Here is a 26700-nt window from a genome sequence, read left to right on the forward strand (position 1 = left end):
ATAGTAGGGGACTTTAACACCCCACTTTCACCAATGGACAGATCATCCAAAATGAAAATAAATAAGGAAACACAAGCTTTAAATGATACATTAAACAAGATGGACTTAATTGATATTTATAGGACATTCCACCCAAAAACAACAGAATACACATTTTTCTCAAGTGCTCATGGAACATTCTCCAGGATAGATCATATCTTGGGTCACAAATCAAGCCTTGGTAAATTTAAGAAAATTGATATCGTATCAAGTATCTTTTCCGACCACAACGCTATGAGACTAGATATCAATTACAGGAAAAGATCTGTAAAAAATACAAACACATGGAGGCTACACAATACACTACTTAATAACGAAGTGGTCACTGAAGAAATCAAAGGGGAAATCAAAAAATACCTAGAAACAAATGACAATGGAGATACGACGACCCAAAACCTATGGGACGCAGCAAAAGCAGTGCTAAGAGGGAAGTTTATAGCAATACAAGCCTACCTCAAGAAACAGGAAACATCTCGAATAAACAACCTAACCTTGCACCTAAAGCAATTAGAGAAAGAAGAACAAAAAAACCCCAAAGCCAGCAGAAGGAAAGAAATCATAAAGATTTGGTCAGAAATAAATGAAAAAGAAATGAAGGAAACAATAGCAAAAATCAATGAAACTAAAAGCTGGTTCTTTGAGAAGATAAACAAAATTGATAAACCATTAGCCAGACTCATCAAGAGAAAAAGGGAGAAGACTCAAATCAATAGAATTAGAAATGAAAAAGGAGAAGTAACCACTGACACTGCAGAAATACAAAAGATCATGAGAGATTACTACAAGCAACTCTATGCCAATAAAATGGACAACCTGGAAGAAATGGACAGATCCTTAGACATGCACAAACTGCCGAGACTGAACCAGGAAGAAATAGAAAATATGAACAGACCAATCACAAGCACTGAAATTGAAACTGTGATTAAAAACCTTCCAACAAACAAAAGCCCAGGACCAGATGGCTTCACAGGCGAATTCTATCAAAGATTTAGAGAAGAGCTAACACCTATCCTTCTCAAACTCTTCCAAACTATAGCAGAGGGAGGAACACTCCCAAACTCATTCTACGAGGCCACCATCACCCTGATACCAAAACCAGACAAAGATGTCACAAAGAAAGAAAACTACAGGCCAATATCACTGATGAACATAGATGCAAAACTCCTCAACAAAATACTAGCAAACAGAATCCAACAGCACATTAAAAGGATTTTACACCATGATCAAGTGGGGTTTATCCCAGGAATGCAAGGATTCTTCAACATACGCAAATCAATCAATGTGATACACCATATTAACAAATTGAAGGAGAAAAACCATATGATCATCTCAATAGATGCAGAGAAAGCTTTCGACAAAATTCAACACCCATTTATGATAAAAGCCCTGCAGAAAGTAGGCATAGAGGGAACTTTCCTCAACATAATAAAGGCCATATATGACAAACCCACAGCCAACATTGTCCTCAATGGTGAAAAACTGAAACCATTTCCACTAAGATCAGGAACAAGACAAGGTTGCCCACTCTCACCACTATTATTCAACATAGTTTTGGAAGTGTTAGCCACAGCAATCAGAGAAGACAAAGAAAAGGAATCCAAATCGGAAAAGAAGAAGTAAAGCTGTCACTATTTGCAGATGACATGATACTATACATAGAGAATCCTAAAGATGCTACCAGAAAACTCCTAGAGCTAATCAATGAATTTGGTAAAGTAGCAGGATACAAAATTAATGCACAGAAATCTCTTGCATTTCTATACACTAATGACGAAAAATCTGAAAGTGAAATTAAGAAAACACTCCCGTTTACCATTGCAACAAAAAGAATAAAATATCTAGGAATGAACCTATCTAAGGAGACAAAAGACCTGTATGCAGAAAATTATAAAACACTGATGAAAGAAATTAAAGATGATACAAATAGATGGAGAGATATACCATGTTCCTGGATTGGAAGAATCAACATTGTGAAAATGACTCTACTACCCAAAGCAATCTACAGATTCAATGCAATCCCTATCAAACTACCACTGGCATTTTTCACAGAACTAGAACAAAAAATTTCACAATTTGTATGGAAACACAAAAGACCCCGAATAGCCAAAGCAATCTTGAGAACGAAAAATGGAGCTGGGGGAATCAGGCTCCCTGACTTCAGACTATATTACAAAGCTTCAGTAATCAAGACAGTTTGGTACTGGCACAAAAACAGAAATATAGATCAATGGAACAGGATAGAAAGCCCAGAGATAAACCCCCACACATATGGTCACCTTATCTTTGATAAAGGAGGCAAGCATATACAGTGGAGAAAAGACAGCCTCTTCAATAAGTGGTGCTGGGAAAATTGGACAGCTACATGTAAAAGTATGAAATTAGAACACTCCCTGACACCATGCACAAAAATAAACTCAAAATGGATTAAAGACCTAAGTGTAAGGGCAGACACTATCAAACTCTTAGAGGAAAACATAGGCAGAACACTCTATGACATACAGCAAGATTCTTTTTGACCCAGCTCCCAGAGAAATGGAAATAAGAACACAAATAAACAAATGGGACCTACTGAAACTTAAAAGCTTTTGCACAGCAAAGGAAACCATAAACAAGACCAAAAGACAACCATCAGAATGGGAGAAAATATTTGCAAATGAAGCAACTGACAAAGGATTAATCTCCAAGATTTACAAGCAGCTCATGCAGCTCAATAACAAAAAAACGAACAACCCAATCCAAAAATGGGCAGAAGACCTAAATAGACATTTCTCCAAAGAAGATATACAGATGGCCTACAGACACATGAAAGAATGCTCAACATCATTAATCATTAGAGAAATGCAAATCAAAACTACAATGAGATATCATCTCACACCGGTCAGAATGGCCATCATCAAAAAATCTAGAAACAATAAATGCTGGAGAGGGTGTGGAGGAAAGGGAACACTCTTGCACTGTTGGTGGGAATGTAAATTGATACAGCCACTATGGAGAACAGTATGGAGGTTCCTTAAAAAACTACAAATAGAACTACCATACGACCCAGCAATCCCACTACTGGGCATATACCCTGAGAAAACCATAGGTCAAAAAGAGTCATGTACCAAAATGTTCATTGCAGCTCTATTTACAATAGCCAGGACATGGAAGCAACCTAAATGTCCATCGACAGATGAATGGATAAAGAAGATGTGGCACATATATACAATGGAATATTACTCAGCCATAAAAAGAAATGAAATGGAGGTATTTGTAATGAGGTGGATGGAGTTAGAGTCTGTCATACAGAGTGAAGTCAGAAAGAGAAAAACAAATACAGTATGCTAACACATATATACGGAATCTAAGGGAAAAAAAAACCATGAAGAACCTAGTGGCAAGACGGGAATAAAGACACAGACCTACTAGAGAATGGACTTGAGGATATGGGGAGGGGGTGGGGTGAGATGTGACAGGGTGAGAGAGTGTCATGGACATATATACACTACCAAATGTAAAATAGATAGCTAGTGGGAAGCAGCCGCATAGCACAGGGAGATCAGCTCGGTGCTTTGTGACCACCTAGAGGGGTGGGATGGGGAGGGTGGGAGGGAGGGAGATGCAAGAGGGAAGAGATATGGGAACATACTGTATATGTATAACTGATTCACTTTGTTATAAAGCAGAAGCTAACACACCATTGTAAGGCAATTATACTTCAATAAAGATGTTTAAAAAAAAAAAAAGAAAGAAAAGACAACCAAGGGAATGAGAGAAAATAATTGCAGATAATGTATCTGTTAAAGGACTTGGATCCAGAATACATAAAGAAAACCTACAACTCCATGGTGAGATAAATAATCCGATTTAAAAATGGACAACTGTACATCAAATGACACAATGAACACAGTGAAAAGGCAACCTACAGAATGGAAGAAATATTTGCAAATCATATACTGTATCTGATAAAGGGTTAATATCCAGAATATGTAAAGAATTCTCACAACTTGACAACAACAAAAAACAGCCCAATTTTAAAATGAGCTACAGACCTGAAAAGACATTTCTCCAAAGAAGATATAGAAATGGCTGACAAGCACATGAAAAGATGCTCAACATCACTAATGACTAGGGAAATCCAAATCAAAACCACAATGATTTTGCCTCATTGTATAATAGAGACAGCCTATAAATCTATCATTTGGTTTGGAAAAAGAAAAAAATAAAAACACGAGATACCACCTTACACCCATTATGGCGGCTACTATAAAAACAAAAACAAAAACCAGAAAATGTGTTAGCAAAGATATAGAGAAGTTAGAACCCTTTTATACTATTAGTGGGAACGTTAAATGGTACAGCTGCTATGGAAAACAGTATGATAGTTTCTCAAAAAAATTAAAAACAGATTCAGTTCTGCGTATATACTCAATAAAAAGCAGAATCAAAGAGACATTTGTACCCTCCTGTTCATTGCAGCATTCATTGTACAGTAGCCGAAAGGTGGAAATAACCAAGTGTCCCTCGACAGATGAATGGATAAAGAAAATGTGGTACAGACATACAATGGAATATTATTCAGCCTTAAACAGGAAGGAAATTCTGATATGCTACAACATGGCTGATCCTTGAGGATCTTATGCCAAGTGAAATAAACCAGATGCAGAAAGACAAATACTATATGATTCCACTTATATGAGGTACCCAGAGTAGTCAGATTCAGAGAGAAGAAAGTACAACGGTGGAATGAGGAGTTGTTGCAGAATGGATACAGAGTTTTAGTTTTGCCAAATGGAAGAGTTATATAGATTGGGTGCACAATAATGTTAATGTACTTAACACTACTGAACTATACACTTAAAAATGGTTAAGGTGGTACATTTTATGATGTGTATTTTACTACAATTAAAAATAAAAACATAAAAATAAAATTTTTAAATGGGCAAGCAATCTGAATAGAGATTTCTCCAAGGAAAATATACAATAGCCAATAAGCACATGAAAAGATGCTCATCATTATTAGTCATCAGGGAATGCAAATCAAAACCAAAATGAGATAACTTCACGCCCACTAGGATAGCTAGAATTTAAAAGTCAGGTAATAATAAATGTTGGCAAGGATGTAGAATGACTGAAACTCTCATATACTGCTGGTGGAGATGCAAAATGATCCAGCCACTTAGGAAATCAGTTTGGCAATTCCTAAATGTTAAACAGAGTTACTATGTGATGAAGCAATTCCTAGGTATGGGCTCAAGAAAAATGAAAACAGGTGCACACAAAAACTAGTCCATGAATGTTCACAGAAGCATATTCATAATAGCCAAAAACTGGAAACAAATGTCCATCAAAAGATGAATGAATGAAGCACGATATATCCATATAATGGAACATTTTTTCGGGGATAAAGAGGAACAAATGCATGCTACAACATGGATGGACCTTGAAACCATCATGCTCAGTGAGAGAAGTCAGTCACAAAAGGACACACATTGTATGAGTCCACTCATGTGAAGCATCCAGAACAGCTAAATCTATAGAGACAGAAAGTACATTAATGGTTTCCAGGAGGAAGGGGTAATATGGGAAGTGACTGCTAATGGGTACACAGTTTCTTTTAAGGTGATGAAAATATTCTGAAATTAGATAGTGGTGATGGTTACACAAGTCTTTGAATATACTAAAAACCATCGTTATCATAGGTTTTAAATGCGGGGATTTGATGGTGTGTTAATTGTATCTCAATAAAGCTGTTGAGAAAAAAGAGATTAAAAATGGAAAAGACTAATTTTATTATATGATTCAGTGTTTTGTAAGATAGTTACTCAAGACAACTAAAGTTAGATTTCCCATCACCAGGGATACCGGTCCCACACTTTGGAAACATTGTTTTAATTTAACTCTAAATGAAAACAAGAGCAGCTGTGTTTTCATAGCTGTGCCCCCAGAGTTACTATGTTTCCTCTAAGACCTGGCGAACACCCAGCAGTGTTCCCCTTAATCCATTTTTGGAATTCTGAAAGGAAGAACCAGCTGGTACATCTAGGTCTCAGGCCAAAGAATCATATGGGCATTTCTGCCATCCCTACCCATGAAAGATCTTCAATGCCAGACAGATTAAAATAGCTAATAGTGGTGATTTGAAAAAATATATAGTGTTCGATTACCGAGTAATTTTTCTCTTAAGAGATATGGAAATGCCCTTACAGTTTGCTACCGTATTAGCCAAGAGACTTCTGTGTTGTTTTAGACTCTTTCCCCAACTTTGACTTTTTTTTCCTCTTTTTTATTGATGTGTCGTTGATTTACAATGCTGTGTTAGTTTCAGGTGTACAGAAAAGTGATTCAGACTACTATATATGTAGTCTTTCAGATTCTTTTCCCTTACAGGTTATTACAAAATATTGAGTATAGTTCCCCGTGCTGTACAGTAGGTCCTTGTTGGTTATCTATTTTATATATAGTAGTGTGTGTATGTTAATCCCAAACTCCTAATTTATCCCTCAACTTTGACTTTTGTATAAACATGGAGGGAGCACAGGGTTTAGGTGGAAGAAGGCTGCGTCTGAGCAGATCTTGCTGAAAGAGTGTTTATGAACACCTTTCACAAAACTACAGTTTCTCGATGAAGAGTGGGCACTTGCCTCTAAGGTAAAATGCAAGCTGTGTCTCTCTGTGGTCTCTAATTTTAATAAATGTCAGACTTGTATTTAAGATTCAAACAATATCAGAAGAAAGTTATCATGAAAAACTGGGAAGGGAACTATGTAAATATGGTAGCCATTGAGAATTGACTTTTATTTTTGTATATGTGTTGCTTTCTATATAAAGCTCCTGTTGGAACACCAGGATGCAATTGCCCCTGAAAAAAATGACTTACTGAATGAACTATTGGAATTGCTGGGAGAGGTACCTAATGTGGAATCTTTTCTTGGTAAGGGCTTCTTCCCTCTGGTTTGTATTTGATTGGTTGGTTGGATGGTTGGTTGGTTTTCCTATCCTAGATCAAAAAATCTTTTTAATTTAACACTTAAGTTTATTTAAAGGATAACTACAGTAGCCCCTTCCTACATGAAGGATTCTGTAATTCTTAGTGTGCTAGATTATCAAACAATTTGATATTCTTGAAGCTCTAGATACATCAAAAAGGATTTGTCAACCATAAAGAAAGAAAAAGAGTGAAATTTATTAGACGTTCCTTGCTATGTTCTCCAATGGTGTCTTTTATTAACAGTTCTCTCTTTTAGTAATTTTTTTCAAATTTTGAATATTGATGTCCCATGATATTTTAATGTTTAATTCAGAGATTTTTTAAAGTGTATTGGAATGTGTTTTCTTCTGAGGACCATGATCTCCTGTTCAAGTACCGAGCCCATGTTTCCTACAGAACCTTTATCTTACGTTGTTGATGCCACTGTCACAATCAGTGAATTGGAAAAATAACAATATTTTATTCTACAGGGGAAGGAGCTGTTGACCCCAGTGACCCTGACAAGGTAAACACACTAAATCAACTTGCAAAGACTGAGATTTCCCTTTTCCTGACCAGCAAGTACGACATAGGGGATGGTGAAGCTGTAGATGGCCAAAGCCTCATGATCAAGTAAGTTTGGGGCTTAAAGAGCACATGTCTCCAATTATGCATCTTAAACCATGCAAATTCAAATTAGGCTAATTCCTCAAATAATCCATTTTAAAATATCTAAATATTGAAATACATTATGTTTATCCATCAAACATCTAACCAAAGAATAGTAGACTCTTTATAATTTAAGAGGGAACTAAATATCATGATACTTTCTTAAAGCCTATCTTGTTTTTTAGTTTTCCTTGTAGTAATTTGATTCCTTTCCTTTAAGAAATGATTAACTCAGTTGGTGAAAGGCCTCAGGTAGCTGAAAGGAAATATCTGTTTCAGTGGTCAAAAGAATAGTCAAGGAAATACCTTGAACCTAATTTATTTTCTGGTATAAAATGTTAACGTTGAGGGCTTCCCTGGTGGCGCAGTGGTTGAGAATCTGCCTGCCAATGCAGGGGACACAGGTTCGAGCCCTGGTCTGGGAAGATCCCACATGCCGCGGAGCAACTAGGCCCGTGAGCCACAACTACTGAGCCTGTGCGTCTGGAGCCTGTGCTCCGCAACAGGAGAGGCCACGGTAGTGAGAGGCCCGCGCACCACGATAAAGAGTGGCCCCCGCTCGCTGCAACTAGAGAAAGCCCTCGCACAGAAACGAAGACCCAACACAACCAAAAATAAAAATTAATTAATTAATTAAAAATTTTTTTAAATGTTAACGTAAAAGGTACACACGATAAGACATAATGTTATTATCTGATTTATTAGACACCTTGCCTATTAAACTAAGCCTGGATATCTTGACCAACTTTGACTTTATTTATACCCAATTTCTTGTCCTCAAAGATTTCAAACGAAGCTTTCACACTCTTAATTAATACTGTACTTTTTCCGTCAAGGCCTCGTGGACATTCCACGTCAGTCCTTTACATACAGGGTAAGAAAGAATGATCCATCACCATAAATCGAAACGCCATAAACCAAAGCCAGATGCTCACCAAACAATACAGTTTTGAAGAACTAATATAACCAAAAGGATTCGTATTAGCACATCAGAACAGTTGTACGTTGGGGTGATGTGGAGAGTGGAAGTGGGAAATGGGGAGAAAAGGAAATAAATAAGTATTTAAATAATACTTCACACATGACTTCCAAGGTACAGGCCCTGAATTCTGAGGTTGTTTTCATTTGTGACAGGAGCTTTCTGTTCTGCCACTGACATGCTTTGGACAGTACTCACTTCTAGTTGATTTTTTCCAGATATTCAATCCCATGAAAATGGCAAAAAAAAAAAAAAAAAAAAAAACTTAGTGTGCTATGTTGCAATATGTACATATGTGCTTCTTCTACTAGGCTTGTTTATTTTGTGCTCCGATTATCTTTAAGGATCTGTTTGTTCACGTAGCCGAATATTTGAGTATCTACTCTGTGTCCATGGCACTGGGCTTGAGGCTGAGGACACAGCGGTGAGCAAGCCGTTAAGGGTCCCTGCCTTCTGGGGGTCTGCAGTCTGATGGAGAACACAGCTCACCTGAGGGACCCAGGACAAGCTGCAGGACTCCTACACAAACTTGGCTTCATAAGAGTTGAGGGCAATTCCTTTAAACTACTGATGATGAAGTCAGATTGAACTTGCAGAGACAGCTCAGGACAGGGCAACAGAAAAAAGGGGGAAAGCTGTGGAAGCTGCTCCCTGGGTTCCTCTGAGGATGTGCCAATTACAAAGGTAACTGGAAATACAGATCCTGTGGTTCCACCATGCAAATTAAATTAGGCCAGTTATCCTGTGATCTCATAAGCTTTGTCCTTTAGAAGTAAGAGGAAGAAATTTCTTCATAATTAATTTTGTCTGTTACTTGAACACCATTTTCTAAATGCAGTCAACTCAAATGAATGCATTAATGAATGAAGATCATGATTTGGGTAGTCTAAAATATCAAATAGTCTGAACATCGTGTATATTTATACTTATTGCTGAATCTGAGTTTCCATGGTTCTGTGAATTTTTGGAGTGCACATTTCAAAAGCAAAACCATGAAAGTCAGGTGTGTTGGGCAGCGATGCATCTTAGCCAGGAAGGCCTGGTGCGTTGTCCTACTTGCCTTAGCCCTTGTGTGGCTCCCTCCCCACTGTGTGCTAGAAAAAAGTACTGTCTACTTCTTTAATCACCATTCCAAGTAGAGCCAGCCAGTGGTTTTATTTATTTATTTACTTACTCTTATATTTTGTGGTAAAATACACACAACATAAAATTTACCAATCTAACCTTTTAAAGTATACAATTCAGTGGCACTTAGTACATCCAGAATGTTGTGCAAGCATCACAACTGTCTATTTCCAGAACATTGTTATCACCCCAAAAGTAACCCCATATCCATTAAGCAGTCATTCCCCAATGACCCTGGGGCATCTTTTCAGGCCCTGCTCCCCAGTCCTGGCAATCATTAATCTGCTTTCTGTCTCTATGAACTTGCCTATTCTGGAAATTTCATATAATGGAATCTTACAATATATGGCCTTTTGTGTCTGGCTTCTCTTATTCAGCATATTTTTGGCTGAATAACATTCCGTTGTATGGACATACCACATTTATCATGGACATTTGGGTTGTTGCTACCTTTTGGCTGTAGTGAATAGTACTACTGTAAACATTTATATACATCTTTTTATTTGAACACTGCTTTCAGTTCTTTTGGATATATACCTAGGAGTGGAATTGCTGCATCATATGGTAATTCTGTTTTGAGGAACTGCCAGACCTTTATTCCACAGTGGCTACACCATTTTATATTCCTACCAACAAAGTATGAGAGTTTCAATTTTTCCATAATTCACCAAAATGTATTTTCTGTTTTATTTTGTTGTTATAGCCATCCTAGTGGTATGAAGTAGTATCTCATTGTGGTTTTGATTTGCATTTCCCTAATGATTAATAATGTTTCCCTAATGATTAATAATTAATAATGTTTCCATGTGCTTGTCAGCCTATCTTCTTTGTAGAAATGTCTATTCAAGTCTTTTGCCCATTTTTTAGTTGGATTGTTTGTCTTTTTGTTGCAGAGTTGTAAGAGTTCTTTATATGTTCTGGATGGTAAACCCCTATCAGATATATGATTTGCAAATATTTTCACCCCTTCTGTGGGTTGTCTTTTTATTATTGAAGTATAGTTGATTTACAATGTTGTGTTAATTACTGCTGTACAGCAAAGTAATTCAGTTATATATATATACATTCTTCTTTTTAATATATTTTTTCCATTATGGTTTATCATAGGATATTGAATATAGTTCTTTATGCTATACAGTAGGACCTTGTTGTTTATCCATTCTATATATTAAAGCTTATATCTGCTCCCAACCTCCCACTCCATCCCTCCCCAACCCCCCCCCACACCCCCCCCAGCAACCACCAGTCTGTTCTCTATGTCTGTGATTCTGTTTCTGTTTCATAGATAGGTTCATTTGTGTCATATTTTAGATTCCAAATATAAGTGATATCATATGGTATTTGTCTTTCTCTTTCTGACTTCTGTCACTTAGTATGATAATCTCTAGCTGTATCCATGTTGCTGCAAATGACATTATTTCAGGGCTGTCTTTTTATTCTCTTGGTAATATCCTTTTCTGTAGAAAAGTTTTTTAACTTAATGAAATGCAGTTTATCTATTTTTTGTTGTTGTTTCTTGTGCTTTTGGTGTCATATATAAGAATTCATTGCTCAATCCAAGATCATGAGGATTTACTCCTGTGTTTTTTTCTAAGTGTTCTATAGTTTCAGCTTTTATATTTAGGTCTGTGATCCCTTTTGAGCTAATTTTTGTGTATGGTGGAAGGTTGGGGTCCAACGTTATTCTTTTGCATGTGGATGCCCAGTTTTCCACCACCATTTCTTAAAGAGACTATTCTTTCTCCATTAGATGGTCTAGACACTCTTGTCAAAAGCCAATCTACCATACATGTATGGTTTTCTAGACTCTAAATTCTATTCCATTGATCTATACGCCTATCCTTATGCTAGTACCACACTGCATTTATCACTGTAGCTTTGTAGTAAGTTTTGAAATTGGGAAGTATGAGTCTTCCAAGTTGTTCTTTTTCAAGATTCTTTTGGCTACTTGGGGTTCCTTGCAATTCCATGTGAACTGTAGGATCAACTTTTCAATTTATATAGAAAAGGCTATTGGGCCAGTGTTTTAATAGATTCAATAATTTACTGCTTTCATAGGCCTCTGGGGTCTAGAAAGCCTTCCTCTGGGCATACTTCAAGATCCTGCTGTTAGCAGAGCCCTTCACTAAGCAGCCCAGTGGATCATCGTGGATAACGACTTGAAATGAAGACTGACCAAGTAGCCTTCCCCAAAAGTGGAATTTGGGTATTGCCCAAAACAGTCAGTAGAGTTCGCTCCATGATGTTAGGCTAGCCTTACCTCCAAATACATTATACCTTAAGTATATATTTCAAAATCTTGATACGAACAGATAATCATAAAATGTGTCATTGACAAGGAGCTTGGAGACCATCTAGTCTGAGTCTTTATCTCTGAGGTGAGGAAATTAAATTCTAAAATTATGGGAAGCAAGTAGATGGGCACTGACATGCTTTAAATTCATAGGCCATTGATATTCCATTGATAGACGCTTGGAAATACTGATTCAAAAACTCTTATGGGGATGACTTTCTTCCAAGCTAATAAAACAAATTCCTAACTCAAACATAAAATATAGTTCTTGAGACTCTTCATTAGAGAACCAAATTTAACTAGAATCAGACAGTGCTTTTCAGAAGTTACTAAGAAGTAGACGGTCATGGAATGCAGAGCTGTTGGGGGTAAAAATAACTGGCTTTTTCTCTATCAAAAAACTATTTTGCCTCCTTGTTAAATAGGTTGTGTTTTTAACTTTCAAAATGCCCCCCTTATTATTAATTACAAAATCACTAGCTTTCCAGTGATGAGTAATTCATCTTCATGAGGGTCCCTGAATAAGGCACAGTTAATCCTTATGCGTGTAAATTTAATTCCATGCTGGTTTCATAATTCTTAATAATTAGATGAGGATGAAGATGATAATAATGCCAAACACCTATGTAGTGCTTACCATGTACCAGGGACTGTCCTGTAGATATAGATATGGATATGAATATAGGTAATAACAGATAACAGCATGTATAATATAACAACATCTGTGGGTCATGTAATACTCTCAGCAACTCCAAGAGGTAGAGGTTATTACCTGGGTTTTATGTAAGAGGAAACTAGGCACAGAACAGACAAAAACCCTTTCCTGGTAGTATAGCTAGTAAGTGGGGCATAGGTTCAAATCCAGACAGTCTTAAATCTTTCCAGGCCTACACTCTTGATCACAAGCTTTTACAACTTGAGGGCAAGGTCACTGTCCTTTGCACTCTTAGGGATCATAGAATAAACAGTAAGAATGATAGCAGAGCAGTTATTGTATACCTGATGCTGGGGCATTGCTTCCCAGGCCACAGAGAAGGAATGACATAGAGTAAGGGACATGAAGGCACATGGTGGAATAGGAAGAAACATTCTATTTCTGTTTCCCTTCCATATCTTTATGGAATAGGGAGCCTCGGTTTGGGCTATTGCCATTTTGCTAAAACTACTAAGCATGGTGGTATTAAAAGGACAAATGAACAAAAAAGCCTGGTTGAGGAGTCCTAGGGAGACCTGGGATTACAGCCCCAATCTCACACATTAGCCGTTGGACTCTGAGCAAATCACTTCCCCATTTGTTTCCTCATCCATCAAATGGAGAAGAGGGGAGATGATGGGAAAGGGAGGACTCTGGTGAGTAAATGAAGTCACACAGTGACACCTTATAAATTATAAAGAACTGTACAATTGAAAATCTCTCTCGGGCTTCCCTGATGGTGCAGTGGTTAAGAATCCGCCTGCCAATGCAGGGGACACCAGTTCGAGCCCTGGTCCGGGAAGATCCCACATGCCGTGGAGCAACTAAGCCCGTGCACCACAACTCCTGAGCCTGCGCCCTAGAGCCCGTGAGCCACAACTACTGAAGCTCACGAGCCACAACTACCGAAGCCCGCACGCCTAGAGCCCGTGCTCTGCAACAAGAGAAGCCACTGCAATGAGAAGCCCACACGCCACAAAGAAGAGTAGCCCCCGCTCGCCACAACTAGAGAAAGCCCGCACACAGCAATGAAGACCCAATGCAGCTAAAAATAATAAATAAACTAAAAAAAAAGAAAAGAAAATCTCTCTCATTATAACTTACGATTCAACTTATAGTATGTGATCCTTTTGGCCTTTATTAAGCTTGCTTTTCTATGAAAGTATGTGTGTAAGTAGAAGGCATTATAGATGGCTTTTATTCATACTTAGCTGCCTGAGTGCTTAAGTTGTCATCTCTTAAGAATTTTTTTCCTATCACATAATTCAGTTTAGGCATCCATCATCCCAGTTGCAAGATTTTCTTGCTTTTAGTCCAAGCTGGCATGAGCAGTAAATGGCTAAGGAGATATTCGAGGTCTGGTGATAAAAGTGTACAATCATGTTATTAGAATTTTAAACAATTGGAAATATTTTTTAGCTTCCACAAACACCAATTCCTTTTCAACCTTGGGCACATTGTAAAGCAGATGGCAGAGGGGGAGGCTCAGGAATGGTCCTGGTCAGAATGTGATAACAGACACCCTTTGAGTGTAATGGCCAAACCTGTGGGACCACACCAGTTTACAAGCACCAGGCGGTCTCATTCATTGACCACGGGATTTGAGCAGAGCTATGATGAAGAAACTCCCTGGTGTATTTCTTTTTTTCTTAACTCTCCTAATTCAGGGAGGATGGCAGAGTTTGACCAGCCTGTCTTACCTATTATATGAACAGCCATGGGGCCAAAACTTGAACCAGTTGAATTATGCTGGTCAGACCATATCTAGAATATTGTGTTTGCATTAGGGTGGGGAGGGGACATGTCTTAAAGTCATTGGCAAACTGAAATGTGAGCAGGACTGGAAACTCTCTTTAACTCCTATTGTGAAGAGGCTTCAGGAACTGAGGTGTTTCACTTGGAAAAAAGAGAAGAGGGGATGGAGACACAATTCTGGCACTCTCTGCAGGTTGATGAGGGGCTGATGATGAGGAAAGGGAATTCGACTTGTTTCCTGCAACTCTAGAAAATAGGATGTGACCTTCTATAACGATTGAACCTCTTAGGTCTTTGCTGACTCATTTGTAAAATCAGGGATTGGACCGTTGCCCAAGGTCCCCCTCGGTGCTGATGTCCTGTGACTCACTGGGTCCAGTGAGTGGACCGTACTGGAAGGCAGGCCTCTCAGAGTGGGCTTCCCATTTAAGAATGGGCTGTTCCAGTGCTGTGCTCGCCGAAAGAGATTTAATGTCAGCCACACAGTTACTTTTAAATTTTCTAGAAGACACATTTTTAAAAGAAACAGGTGAAATTAATTCTAATATATTTATTTACCCCAATATATCCAAAATGTTGTCATTTCAATATGGAATCAGTGTAAAAAAATTGTTCATGATACATGGTACATTCCTTTTTTCATACTGAGCCTTCCAAATCTGGTGTGTGTTTTGCCCTTAATGCTTATCTCAGTTTGGACCAGCCATGTCTCAAGTGCCCACTGGCCACCTGCTGACCAGTGGATGCCATCTTGGGCAGCACAGCTTTAGTGACCATGTGAGTGCTGACCACATGTCAGACCCTAGGGAGAGGCTTTACATGCATCTTTCATTCAGTCCTGAGAGATTCCCATTATATAAATGAAAAAAAAAAAAAACCCACCTACAGGGACTTTATAATTTGCACAAGTCCACACACCTAGTAAGCAACAGGAACCCTGATTCGACCTTAGATCTGTCTGACCCAGTGTTCTTAACCATTAGGCGTACCACAGGGCGAGGTACTGAATTCCCTGTCATGAAACTGGATGGTTATTTACATGTAAGATGTCTGGGGTAGAACTTTGGCAGTGGGTTCCAGTGGAGGCCTGACATAAAGTAGAATTTCAAGAGAAAGGCTTTGTGAGCAGTTTGTCCTCCAGCCACTCCTGAACAAATAAACATTCTTGGTCCCTAGCAGGGCATACTTGAGTGCCCTTGGTCATTTTGGTCATCAGATAGCGTCTCTAAAGAGTCGAGCTGGGAGTTTCCTGGAAGCATATATCGTCAGTCATTCCTAGAATATTAGTTCAAATAAGAGACAGTCACTGTATTTACATTTGTTAAAATCACCCAGAGCTTTTATTTTTAACTCGATGTTCCAGCTTAATGCATTTATAATGATGATTGGAGGAGGGAGTTGTGTGGGGCAGAAACGATAGCTACTTGGCTCTCTAAACCTCAGGAACAGGGCCGTCTCCCACGTGGCTGTAATGAGCTGTGTGCCCACCTCTGACTCTTGGGGGAGCATTTCTCTGTGCATTCCCAGACAGCCTGTAAATCCCCAGCAGTGAAGGGTCATGGGCCAGAGGAAATGGTTGTGATCATTCTTCTCATACAGACTTGAAATAAATCAGAAAGGAGAAAAATAATGGTTACAGATGGTTTATTGGATTTTATCCTGTTTGCAAAAATAATATATCTGGAATTCTCTTTGAAAGTTTCCTCTTGTCCTTTGGGAGCAGTCGCCCCAATGCTTCAAAACATGAACGATGTTTTATTTTCATTTTCCGATTTTCATGCCGTGTGAACATTTTCTGCTGTAGTTGAGGAAGAAATTCATCATCCAGTGATACCATGTAATGCCTTGGAAAGAACTGAGGCTCAACGCAATGTGAAACTTCAGACATTGGTTAGACCTGTTTGTAATTTAAGGCAACTTCTGCTTATGTCCCTCCCCCTTTTTTTTTTTTTTGAAGGGACGCGATATCCAATAATGTTCCCACTTATGTAAAAGGGAGCACACTTGACCATTTGCCTTTTATGTTAAAATCTTTTTACATAGTTCCATAACCTGATCTTTAATTAGTAAAGGGTGGCTGATTACCCTAAAGAACACATATGAAAAAATAGATGGTTTTAGCACTAACAGAGGGGTTCCAGCTCTTGTGACCGAGCAGCTCTTCAGTTCTCTCCCACCCGATGGGTTCGTCCCGCCCCCAGACCTGAGGCTCCCAAACACCCATCCTCCTGGCTGCTGTGTCATCCAGCAGCCAAAGCCTCCACAGCCCACACAGGACTCGGGCTCCCACTGGCCTTCACAGTGTTTCATAACCTTCTCAGAGCAGGAAAGCTAACAGCTTCTCTGGCTCCTAAAGGCTTATGATGTTTTCAACAGGCTCAGAAGTTTAAATGTTACTAAAGTTAGGAAAGGGGGACCTTTCCTGCACCCTCCACAGTCACGGGCCAAATTATCCTTCCTTCTCATCAAAAAGTAGTCTCAGTCTAAAAAGAAGAACAGGTACTTAGATAAGGAATCTTATGACATATTTGTGCCCATGATACTGACACTATAATCTGACAACATCAAGCATATAAAACCCAGACTTTTGATTATCAAGCATTCACAAACTTTGGGGAGCCTTAAAGCAGACGTGGTGAAGTTCTGTGAGATGGTTTTATTTTAAGGGATTCTCTTTGAGGCTTCATCTCTGTAGGTGCTTGTTCACTCCCTTGGGAGACGCAGATTTTTGTGCATCAGGACTGCTGTCTGAAAGCCTGTCTCTCCTTTCTATATTTTGTAAGGACCAAAAAGCTGATCATTGATGTGATCCGGAACCAACCAGGGAGCACACTGTCAGAAATCTTAGAGACACCAGCAAGTACAAAACAGGTAATTGACCTTAGAGTGTAAAATAATAAGTACCTTTGATATGAGCTGATTTTGTTAACAAATCTTCGTGCCAAATGTTTACTGTTATCTCAGAGAAACTGTATCTGACACGGTTTGGAAGTAAGGAATTAAACCGAATTCAGCTATATATAAAATCCATGGAATATCAATGGAATGAAATAGAAAAATGCAGCACTGAATTTATGCTGAATAGTTTTGTCCTAGACTAGGAAGATAGTTCTGGGTCTTTCAAAGCCTCTGAATGTTCATTGTAAACCTTGAACAGTGAGTGTAGGAAACAAAGGAAAAGAAGAATGGACTACTTAAAAATGAAGACTGTATTCATTGCAGTGGATGGGCAGATAAGTCACTTAAGAGATCGTTCTGGTCGACAGGATATAGAAAAATACCTTTCATATTTTATGTTTTTGCTAACTTGAAGAAATGAAGAAATGTCCCACACATTAAAACTGTTTTCCAAATGCTTCGGAAGCAAACGTCTTGAGTCCATTAGGTCAGAGCACCATTATCCTGGTGTAAATAACTAAAGTTTATTAAACTTTAATAACAATCTTGCAATAATCTTTTTATCAGCATCCTTGAAAATGCATCATTATTTAGTTCATTCTGAATTAATGTCAATGATATTGCTTTAGTTTCAATAATTGCCACTCCCTAAACAAACGCTAACAAAATTATCTATTTAGTTACTCTTAGCTGGGCTACATGTAATTTCCTGAATCATTCTTAATTTAATTGGTTGCCAAGAAATCATTCTGTCACAGTTTTTAATAAAAGTATATATATATATATATATATATATATATATATATATATAATGTCAAGTTATCTGATGTTTGTTAATGTGTGAATATTTTTAAACAAGGTGGGTAGAATATTTTACTGAGTATGAGAATTTTAATTCTTAATGAATATTTTATTTTTCCCCAAATGTAGCTTAGTCACTAAGAGTGCAGACTTCTGAGATCAAGTATAGCTCTGTAACTCCTAGCTCTGTAACTCTAGGCACTTAGAAATATTTCTATGCCTTGATTTCCTCAACTGCAAAAAGGGAATAATAATAATAGTACCCAATTCAGGAATAACTCAGTTAAAACATGTTAAGTGGGTAGAATAATATCTGATACATATTAAGTTCTCAACAATATTGGCTGCTACTGTTACTGTTTACTGCTGACCTGGTTTACTGTTACTGTGTCCATAAAGTTGATCTGTCATTTATATTCTTAGACTTTGTCTACAGTGTCAATCAGTTGTGTGGCACTGTGACATGGGAATCACCAGTCTCTTGTTATTACTGGTTTTTTGAACAAACTATCCAAACTGTCTTGATTCATTTATTTACTTATCATTTATTTGGAAACTTATTTTGTGCTAGAATACTCTTAATTTCCTTTGGTTCAAAGAAACCCTGCAGGTTTTTCAGAGTCGGAAGTTTGAGAATGATTCCCTTACCAGAACAAAGCCTTTACAGCTTATGAATCTCTGTAAATATGGCTGATGTTAGAGTTCAGGGTTCTCATGGCCACGTTTTAATGGATAATCTAGTTTTAGTTTCCTCATCTGGACTGTCCTATCCAAAACTGATATCTTTCCATCCAGAGAATTATAAAATATCAGTTATCCCTGATAATATGTCCATTACTAAGGTAACTTGTCATCTTAGCAATAAAGTAGCTATTTAGAATTTCGCTCAAAGTAGGCCTGCCACCACTGCTATGTTTCTCAGAAAAACAAAGTAATTCCTTCCCAAAGACCTACTTCAAAACCCATGAAGAACGTATTGTAATTCTGTCTCTGGACCTTGGCTCGAGGACCTCTTTCACTTTGATATTAACTTGCCTTGTACAGCTTCTGAATCTGAGATTAGGGCATCAGAGATAAATCAACATCTTGATATTCCCTTTCCAGGAGATAGATCATGCCGCAGACATGGTGAGCCGTGCAGTTTTAGATTCCAGGACTCCCGAAGACATGAAGCATAGCCAATCTATGGTTGAAGATGCACAGCTGCCCCTTGAGCAGAAGAAGAGGAAAATCCAGAGGAATCTTCGGACATTGGAACAGACTGGACATGTGTCATCCAAAAATAAATACCAAGACATTCTCAATGAGATTGCCAAGGTTGTTGGAAAGAGTATTCTTTCTCCTTTGCTTAGCAGACATGTGCTAATCATTGGTCACGCACATGCTGGGACTCTTGAGGTGACATGAGGAATTCATAGTTATATACATATGGTTGCTGTCCTCCGCAATATTACAGATTTTTTAAGGTTTCAGAGAAGTTGATGACTTTTCATAGAGAATAATCACAACTCCCCCAAGTCATTAGAAGAGTTGAAACACACCAGACATAAATGCTTAGGAAATGTACTAGACAAGTTTCATCTATTGCTTTAAACAATACCCACTAGTTTTAAAAGTGACACTTTTAGGAGAGTTCTCTCTTGAGTTGTTAGTTGTCATATAACCCAGTTGCCCATGGGACCTGCCACTGAGATGGTACCTCTGTGTCCCTGAGAATTTGCCTCTAAGCAGTTTAGCCTGAATGCAGTTCAGACTTCAAAGTTAGTTTCCGTTTTCTCCTCCCGTATTTTGACAGTTGAGAAACTTCCTGAGAAAAGGATATCAAATTAGTGCAAGGAAACATCACAGGAAAAGGCTAGATCTGTTTGCCAAGGATAAGGAAGTATATATTTTGGGTTAAAAAAAAAAAAAAATTTCATTCTTTTTATCCAAACATGCAAATTAAAATGGGTCTGGAGGTTAAGGACAGTTACATGATCAGAAAAAAAATAAATTTTCTTAACTTCTGGGAGGGAAATGCACTCAACTTCATTCTTCCATGGAAAGTTATGGTCAGTTCTGGCAGTAGGCTTATTCCTCCCAGCCTGAGTGACTCAAGGGAAGTAACGTTTTTTTCTATAGCTCTGGGTTGGAAAATATGTCTCTTAGGGAATGTGTAGTAGAGAAATTGATGCTTTTGTCTTGGAAAAAGAAAAAAGCTATCATGAAGGCATCCCCCAAAAGATTCTACTTAATGAAGAATTTTTACTTAAGAAGGATGTGTTTGTCTGTCTTTGGATTCCTAGAGGAATGTTTTGTAAGTGTCCACAAAGGAAAAATAATATTAAACAGGCACCATTTTCTTAAATGAAACATTTTTTTAATTTACCAATTAGAATTACAAAAAAAAAGAATTGTGTGTCTGTAAGTTTAAATATAATGTATCTCTCGTAAGCTGTAATCAGCTTGGTCAACTTTATGTTCTAGGAACTCTATTTAAATCCAAGTAATAGTTATCCATGTTGAATTTTTTCAATCAGTCTTGAGACCCCAGTTGTTTTTGCAAATCTTGAGAAATATTTTTCAGATTAAAAAGTGTATTGTTTTTTTAATTTCTAAAATCGGGGATTCCCTGGCAGTCCAGCGGCTAGGACTCTGCGCTTTCATTGCCGAGGGCCCAGGTTTGATCCCTGGTCGGGAAACAGATTCCCACAAGACGCATGGGGCGGCCAAAAAAAAAGAAAATGAATGTAATGATGAAATGTAACCCTTTTCAGGGTAAAGTATTCTTCAAAGTAGAATGTTCAAAATATTCTGAAGAAGTTTCCTCCTGCTAAAGTCTTCCTTGTGCCCTTTTAAAAACACTATTTCTCCGTATACAATTAATCTAAAATTGCTTCTCTGCTTTTCCATCAACCTTAGCACCTCTCTTAAAATGAAATACAGACACTCCCAGTTCTAAAGTAAAAAGGGAACATTTTGGTGTTGAGGGTTTAAAATGAGGTGACTAAAAAAAACTACAACAGTCACAGATAGTGATTTAGTACTAGATATTCTTCCTGTTCCAAATGGGCAATATCATAAAGCAAACTCCTGCTTAAATCTCATACCATGGCCTTTCCTTGTTATTTTAGGATATTCGAAATCAAAGAATCCATCGTCAGCTTCGAAAAGCTGAATTGGAAAAACTTCAACAGACCCTGAATGCACTTAACAAGAAGGCAGCATTTTTTGAAGAGCAAATTAATTATTATGACACCTACATAAAGACTTGTTTAGACAACTTAAAAAGAAAGTAAGTTGAAATCATATATTCTTTTGTAATGTCATGATTTATATGGGGTATCCATTCTTTTACAATCCTGGGCTGTCGGGTTGGGTGTGGTAGCAAACTTTTGCTTTATTATATAACCAAAAACTAGAATCTCAATTTTATGATTTGCCACTGTGAGCTAAGAAGTCAGGAGTGAATTTAGAAACATGTTACTTCTCTACTAACATTGGCATTAAAGTAGTTTACCCTGTTGTGTTTCAAACAAGTAGCTTTAAACACTTGGGGAAGCACTTTCATTATTCCTTCTTTTTTAGTCAAAGGTGTGTTTTAAACACTATTATTAAAAAAAAAAAAAAAGCTACCCTTGGGGCTGTTAACAATAAACAGTTTTTGTATACTTGAAAATGTTAGGTAACGCCAGATATTTGCTATTGCACAGCACAGCTTAATGATTTTAAATTACTTACTGGTTCTTAAAAATTATTTACACAAAAGACAAAATTCATCAGTCCTCTATTACCCATTAGCATACATATCATAGGTTTTTTTGGTCACAATATAGCTACTTTTAATGAGTATTCTTTGCTCATAATTATTCTTATCACTAGACTAAGGTCAATACTAATCAAGTTTTAATTACCCATTTAAATACATAATTCAGTATTTTTATGTAACCCTTGTAGTCAAATTGACACTAGGAAATGGTGCTATATGGAAAAATCAATTGCATTAATCATAGATTTGATGAAGGAATATAACCAAATTTAAATCTCATTTATCTGTGCCCCACTAGTTCTGAATTTTAATTCATTTGCTTGCAGCCTGTAAATTACTTTTATGCTATTCCTGGGAGGAAAAAAGTTGGTAAAGCTGATATTTAGTAGAAATAAGCTTGTCAGGGGCTTTCTTTACGTATTTATTGCAACTACGACAAGGCATTTTACAACATCTGCAGTCAGGTGAGCTAGACTGGGATTCTCTCTTACATTGTGTGATCTTGAACCAGTCCAGTGATCTCTGAAGCCTCAATTTTCTCATCTTTAACAGGGAATTGGGAGTACCAGCCTTACAAGTGTTGTTGTGAGAGCTAAATGAAATGACACAGAAGAAAGGAATTTACTTCAGAATACTATGGCAAGGTTAATTTTGTAAATGTGAGGCAGTATTTAGAAAGCACTAGAAAACAGGGATGGCCACGTACTATTTGTTAAATAAATTAAAGCACTCCTAGTGATACCTTTCTTTAGGAGTGTGTACGCAGTTCATGTTATGGCACCTAAGCTGCTTGTGAAATGACTTAATCGAGCCACATGGTTCAATATGCCTGAGACAGCAAAGTACAAGTTTTATGAAACATATTAGTCTGTAATTCAAACCTGAGTCACCTCGAAAATAGCTTTTCCTTAAACAGTTCAGTAGTGAGATTGCACTGCACCGGGAAGGTTGTCGCCGACTATCACACAATATAAAGTTGCCCAGGTTCCATATAGTGGGGGCCAGGTGTGCACAGTGGTGTGCCCTCTGTGCTGGTTATTGCGCTGCCAGGAACATCTGAGTTTGCCATCTTCACGACGGATGGTCTGTTCTTATTTTGTCAGAAATACTCGGAGGTCAATTAAACTTGATGCAAAAGGAGAACCCAAAGGGACAAAGCGAGCGAAGCCGGTGAGGTACACCGCAGCAAAACTGCATGAGAAGGGTGTCCTCCTGGGCATAGACGATCTTCAGATAAACCAGTGAGTGGCACCCAGAATCTGCACAAAGCACACGCGCCCTCTAATCCCTCCCATCAAATCTGACTCCCACTTCAGTTTCCTGTGGCCTTTGAAGAAGGCTTCACTTGGTCCGTCAGGGCTTCCCCTTGCTTACAGATGACAGGAGAAAACACGTGTATTGTAATCTCTAGTCTTCCCATCAGGCCTGGAGCATCTGGTGCTGCTGGTCAGACTAAGTGCTGATCGAGTGGTTGTGCTTCCCGTGGCTCAGCCAGTGTGTTGGGATTTGCCAGCCTCGCCTCTCCCTCCAAAAGAACTGAGTCATAGCAGTGAGAAAGAAAAGCTGCCTTTTGGTCTTGCTCAATGAGAGTTGTTTACAATTGCAAAACGGTACCTCTCTGATGTGAAAGCCACGGACCGTGTGCTGATGCCTGGGTCAGAGCCACTCCAGCAGTGTGCTACTACTGTGTGTATTTGAGGTGGAGGAGAAACCCTCCTCCGAGCCCCACACCAGGGACTGATGGGTTCGCCATTTTAAAAGGACCGTAAGTCCTGTGCTCCCTCACTCCCTTTTCCGTTGGGGGAGGCCAGACTCACTGTGTGTCCTCCTCTGTAACTCCGGCTTCCTCCGAGGCCTGGCTTCTCTTCCATTTATCCCATCCAGCCTTCTCTTGACTGAGACCAACTCAGAGAAGATGCTTCTTCCCCTTTGAAGTTGCTGTAAAACTAATCATCTAAAATGCTCAACTGGCCTGTCAGCAGTATAAGTCAGCATTTATAGTTCTGTGAATCGCATATAATTTCAACTGTATATTATGCTCTTTAAGAGCAAGGACAATATTTTGCATTTCTCTTGTAACAGAGCACCTACTTCAGTGCTCCGTGGGCTGCAGATCTCAACACGAGCCGTCAAACCTATTTCCAGTGAGCCAAACTGGGGACTGATGGTGGGAGATTTGGGGTAACTTCCTTAGAATTTTCCCAGCAGGCTGTTCACTAGGAATGGTAACTTAGGAGTCCATTAATTTGTTTCAGCTTTAAGCGTATATTTGCAGTTCCACATGTGTGAATGGTCCTTTCTTCACTAGGTTTAAAAATGTTACATTTGATATCTCATCTACTGAAGATGTGGGCATCTTCGATGTCAGATCAAAATTCCTGGGTGTAGAGATGGAAAAGGTGCAGCTCAATATTCAGGTAAGCTGGGATTCCTGCAGATTGGGGTGAGTTTTATAGTGGGGGTCCTTCTTGGCTTCCCTGGCTTGCATTGTTTTTTGTGTTTTTTTTTTAATTTTTTTTTTGGCTGCCTTGGGTCTTCATTGCTGCGCGCAGGCTTTCTCTAGTTGCGGTGAGCGGGGGCTACTCTTCGTTGCGGTGCGCGGGCTTCTCATTGCAGTGGCTTTTCTTGCTGCAGAGCACAGGCTTGAGGCGTGCAGGCTTCAGTAGTTGTGCCACGTGGGCTCAGTAGTTGTGGCTCGCGGGCTCTAGAGCACAGGCTCAGTAGCTGTGGCGCATGAGGTTAGGTGCTCCGCGGCATGTGGGATCTTCCCGGACCAGGGCTCGAACCCATGTCCCCTGCATTGGCAGGCGGATTCTTAACCACTGTGCCACCAGGGAAGCCCCTGGCTTGCATTCTTCATGACAACAATGAAATTTAACAGGAGACCAATGCCAGCCTTATTTGCCAGTATTACTTTAAGTGTTGATGATTTTTTTAAAGCTATGATTTTCCAAATTATTGGAACTTAAACTGCTTTTAAATGGTAAACCATAGCAGTGAGTTTTTCTAAGCTATGTTTTCATTTTGAAGCTTAGAGAAAAGAATAATGTATGTAAAAGTATTCAGAGCTATTAAGTAAAGGTTGGAAAGTTTCCTTTTCTTAGGAAATTGCCTTTCTTCCTAAGATAGCGTATACCCAGGATTGGCACTTTCTGGATCTCATTTCTCCTTCTTCCCTTTCTCCTTCCTAGAATTATTTTTGCATCAGTTTCTTAAATTTCTTTGTCAGCTATTTGGGATCACAAGAAAGAAAGACATTGTGCAAAACAGATATCTGTAAATAGAAAAATGGTGTTTGCAGTCAGAATTACTGCTATTTTCTCATAAGAACCACATTTAAGCCAAATATACTTGAGCAGAAACTGAGAAAACAGTTTACGTGCCACCAAAAAAAAAAAGGAGGGAGGGTGCAAGTAAATGTTTATCTACTCCCAGCTTAATCCTTGCACAGAATCAATTTAGAGATGTGATTGAGTTTTTAAATGGAAATAACACCTATTTACCTGGGCCCCAAACTACTTGTAAAACTGTTCCCAGGTATTCTGCGTGTATCTACATGGAACATCATGATAAGCCACTGGGAACGGTGTAAGTTCCAGCCTCACTGCCTCCCTAGCCTGTGGCTGAGATCAGTGCAGTTACACCTCCAGCCCTAACCCATGGGATAAAATACCAGGGCCCTTCTTTTCTGTCTAGCATTCCTTATAAGCCTAAAAAAAAAAATGAGCGCCAAATGGGTTTTATAAAGACACTGATATAATGCAGTAAATTCGAGTTCAGAGCGAAAATTGAAGATATTATATAATTATGAAAAGTATACTTAACGGTATTATTTTCTTGTTTATTTTAGATGTCACTAAATGTATCCATCTAAAAATTTAACTGAAAGTCTTGAGTTACTGTGTGGAATATTTAGATAAATATGGGAAGAGAAAACAGTGCTTGTGGTGATATGCCTTGGTTAGTGATTCTTCTGTAGCAAAGACATATCATGTGATTGCCAAGAAGGAAATGATCCAAGCCCAATAAACATCAACTGAACAACAGATGAATCACAAGTGACCAGGAGACACCTGTTTAGAGAGGCCTCAGGAATTCCACAGGACTTCCTTTTAACACTGTGCAAACACAAGCTTCACTTGCTCCTTTGTTAAAAGTTTCATAGTAGGATTAGCTGTTCACACCATTCATTTAGACACACAATTGTAAAATGTTACTCCTTAGCTGTATGCAGGTGGCTATTATGCTCCAGATTTTTTCAGTCATTGACATATCATCAGGACGAGCTACATAATTTGCAGGGCTCAGTGCAAAATGAAAATGCAGAGCCCCTTACTCGAAATTGGTGAGAATTTCAAGATGATGACAGCAGAGCATTAAACTAAGTGCAGGGCCCTTCTTCTAATCATGGGACCATGCACAGGTCGAATGCCCACAGAGCCAGCCCTGCATATAATAGCTGTCAGACATAAAGTCAGACTTATCTTTTCACACAATTTATGGCTTTCAGACAATTCTAATATGAAGCGAATTACCAAAGAGAAATGTGACGGCCAGGTCGTTAGTGTGAGTCAAGGACTTTGTTTCTAAGAGGACAAAAAGGGAGATTTCTTCTAACATTATGCTTCTAGGTTTTCTTCAGCCCACTCTTTCCTCAGTTCCTAAAGATGATATCCTAATTACATCCTGTAGCCATATACATAACAGGAAGGCGTGAGTTACGTGAAGATGTTCTGCTTCTATAAATAAT

The 26700-nt window shown here is 38.5% G+C and overlaps 2 protein-coding genes across 3 annotated transcripts in view; both read left to right on the forward strand.

The window, feature by feature from the left end:
- The window catches only part of IQGAP2 (IQ motif containing GTPase activating protein 2), a 290309-nt gene that overhangs the window by 260934 nt on the left and 2675 nt on the right, over positions 1-26700 (forward strand). For both annotated transcript variants that reach the window (XM_082375039.1, XM_082375038.1), the window contains exons 29-35: positions 6850-6952; positions 7480-7621; positions 17287-17374; positions 19307-19519; positions 21316-21476; positions 23054-23191; positions 24259-24367. In XM_082375039.1, the coding sequence (XP_082231165.1) occupies positions 6850-6952; positions 7480-7621; positions 17287-17374; positions 19307-19519; positions 21316-21476; positions 23054-23191; positions 24259-24367 (954 nt within the window). The remainder of the gene's footprint in view (positions 1-6849; positions 6953-7479; positions 7622-17286; positions 17375-19306; positions 19520-21315; positions 21477-23053; positions 23192-24258; positions 24368-26700) is intronic.
- CRHBP (corticotropin releasing hormone binding protein) overlaps positions 14780-26700 on the forward strand; it is a 481877-nt gene continuing 469956 nt past the window's right edge. The window contains exon 1 of the mRNA XM_082378185.1: positions 14780-14793. The gene's annotated coding sequence lies outside the window, so the exon portion shown is untranslated. The remainder of the gene's footprint in view (positions 14794-26700) is intronic.

This window comes from Balaenoptera borealis (assembly GCF_965194805.1).
Source record: "Balaenoptera borealis genome assembly, chromosome: 2".
In the NCBI taxonomy this organism is placed as follows: Eukaryota; Metazoa; Chordata; class Mammalia; order Artiodactyla; family Balaenopteridae; genus Balaenoptera; species Balaenoptera borealis.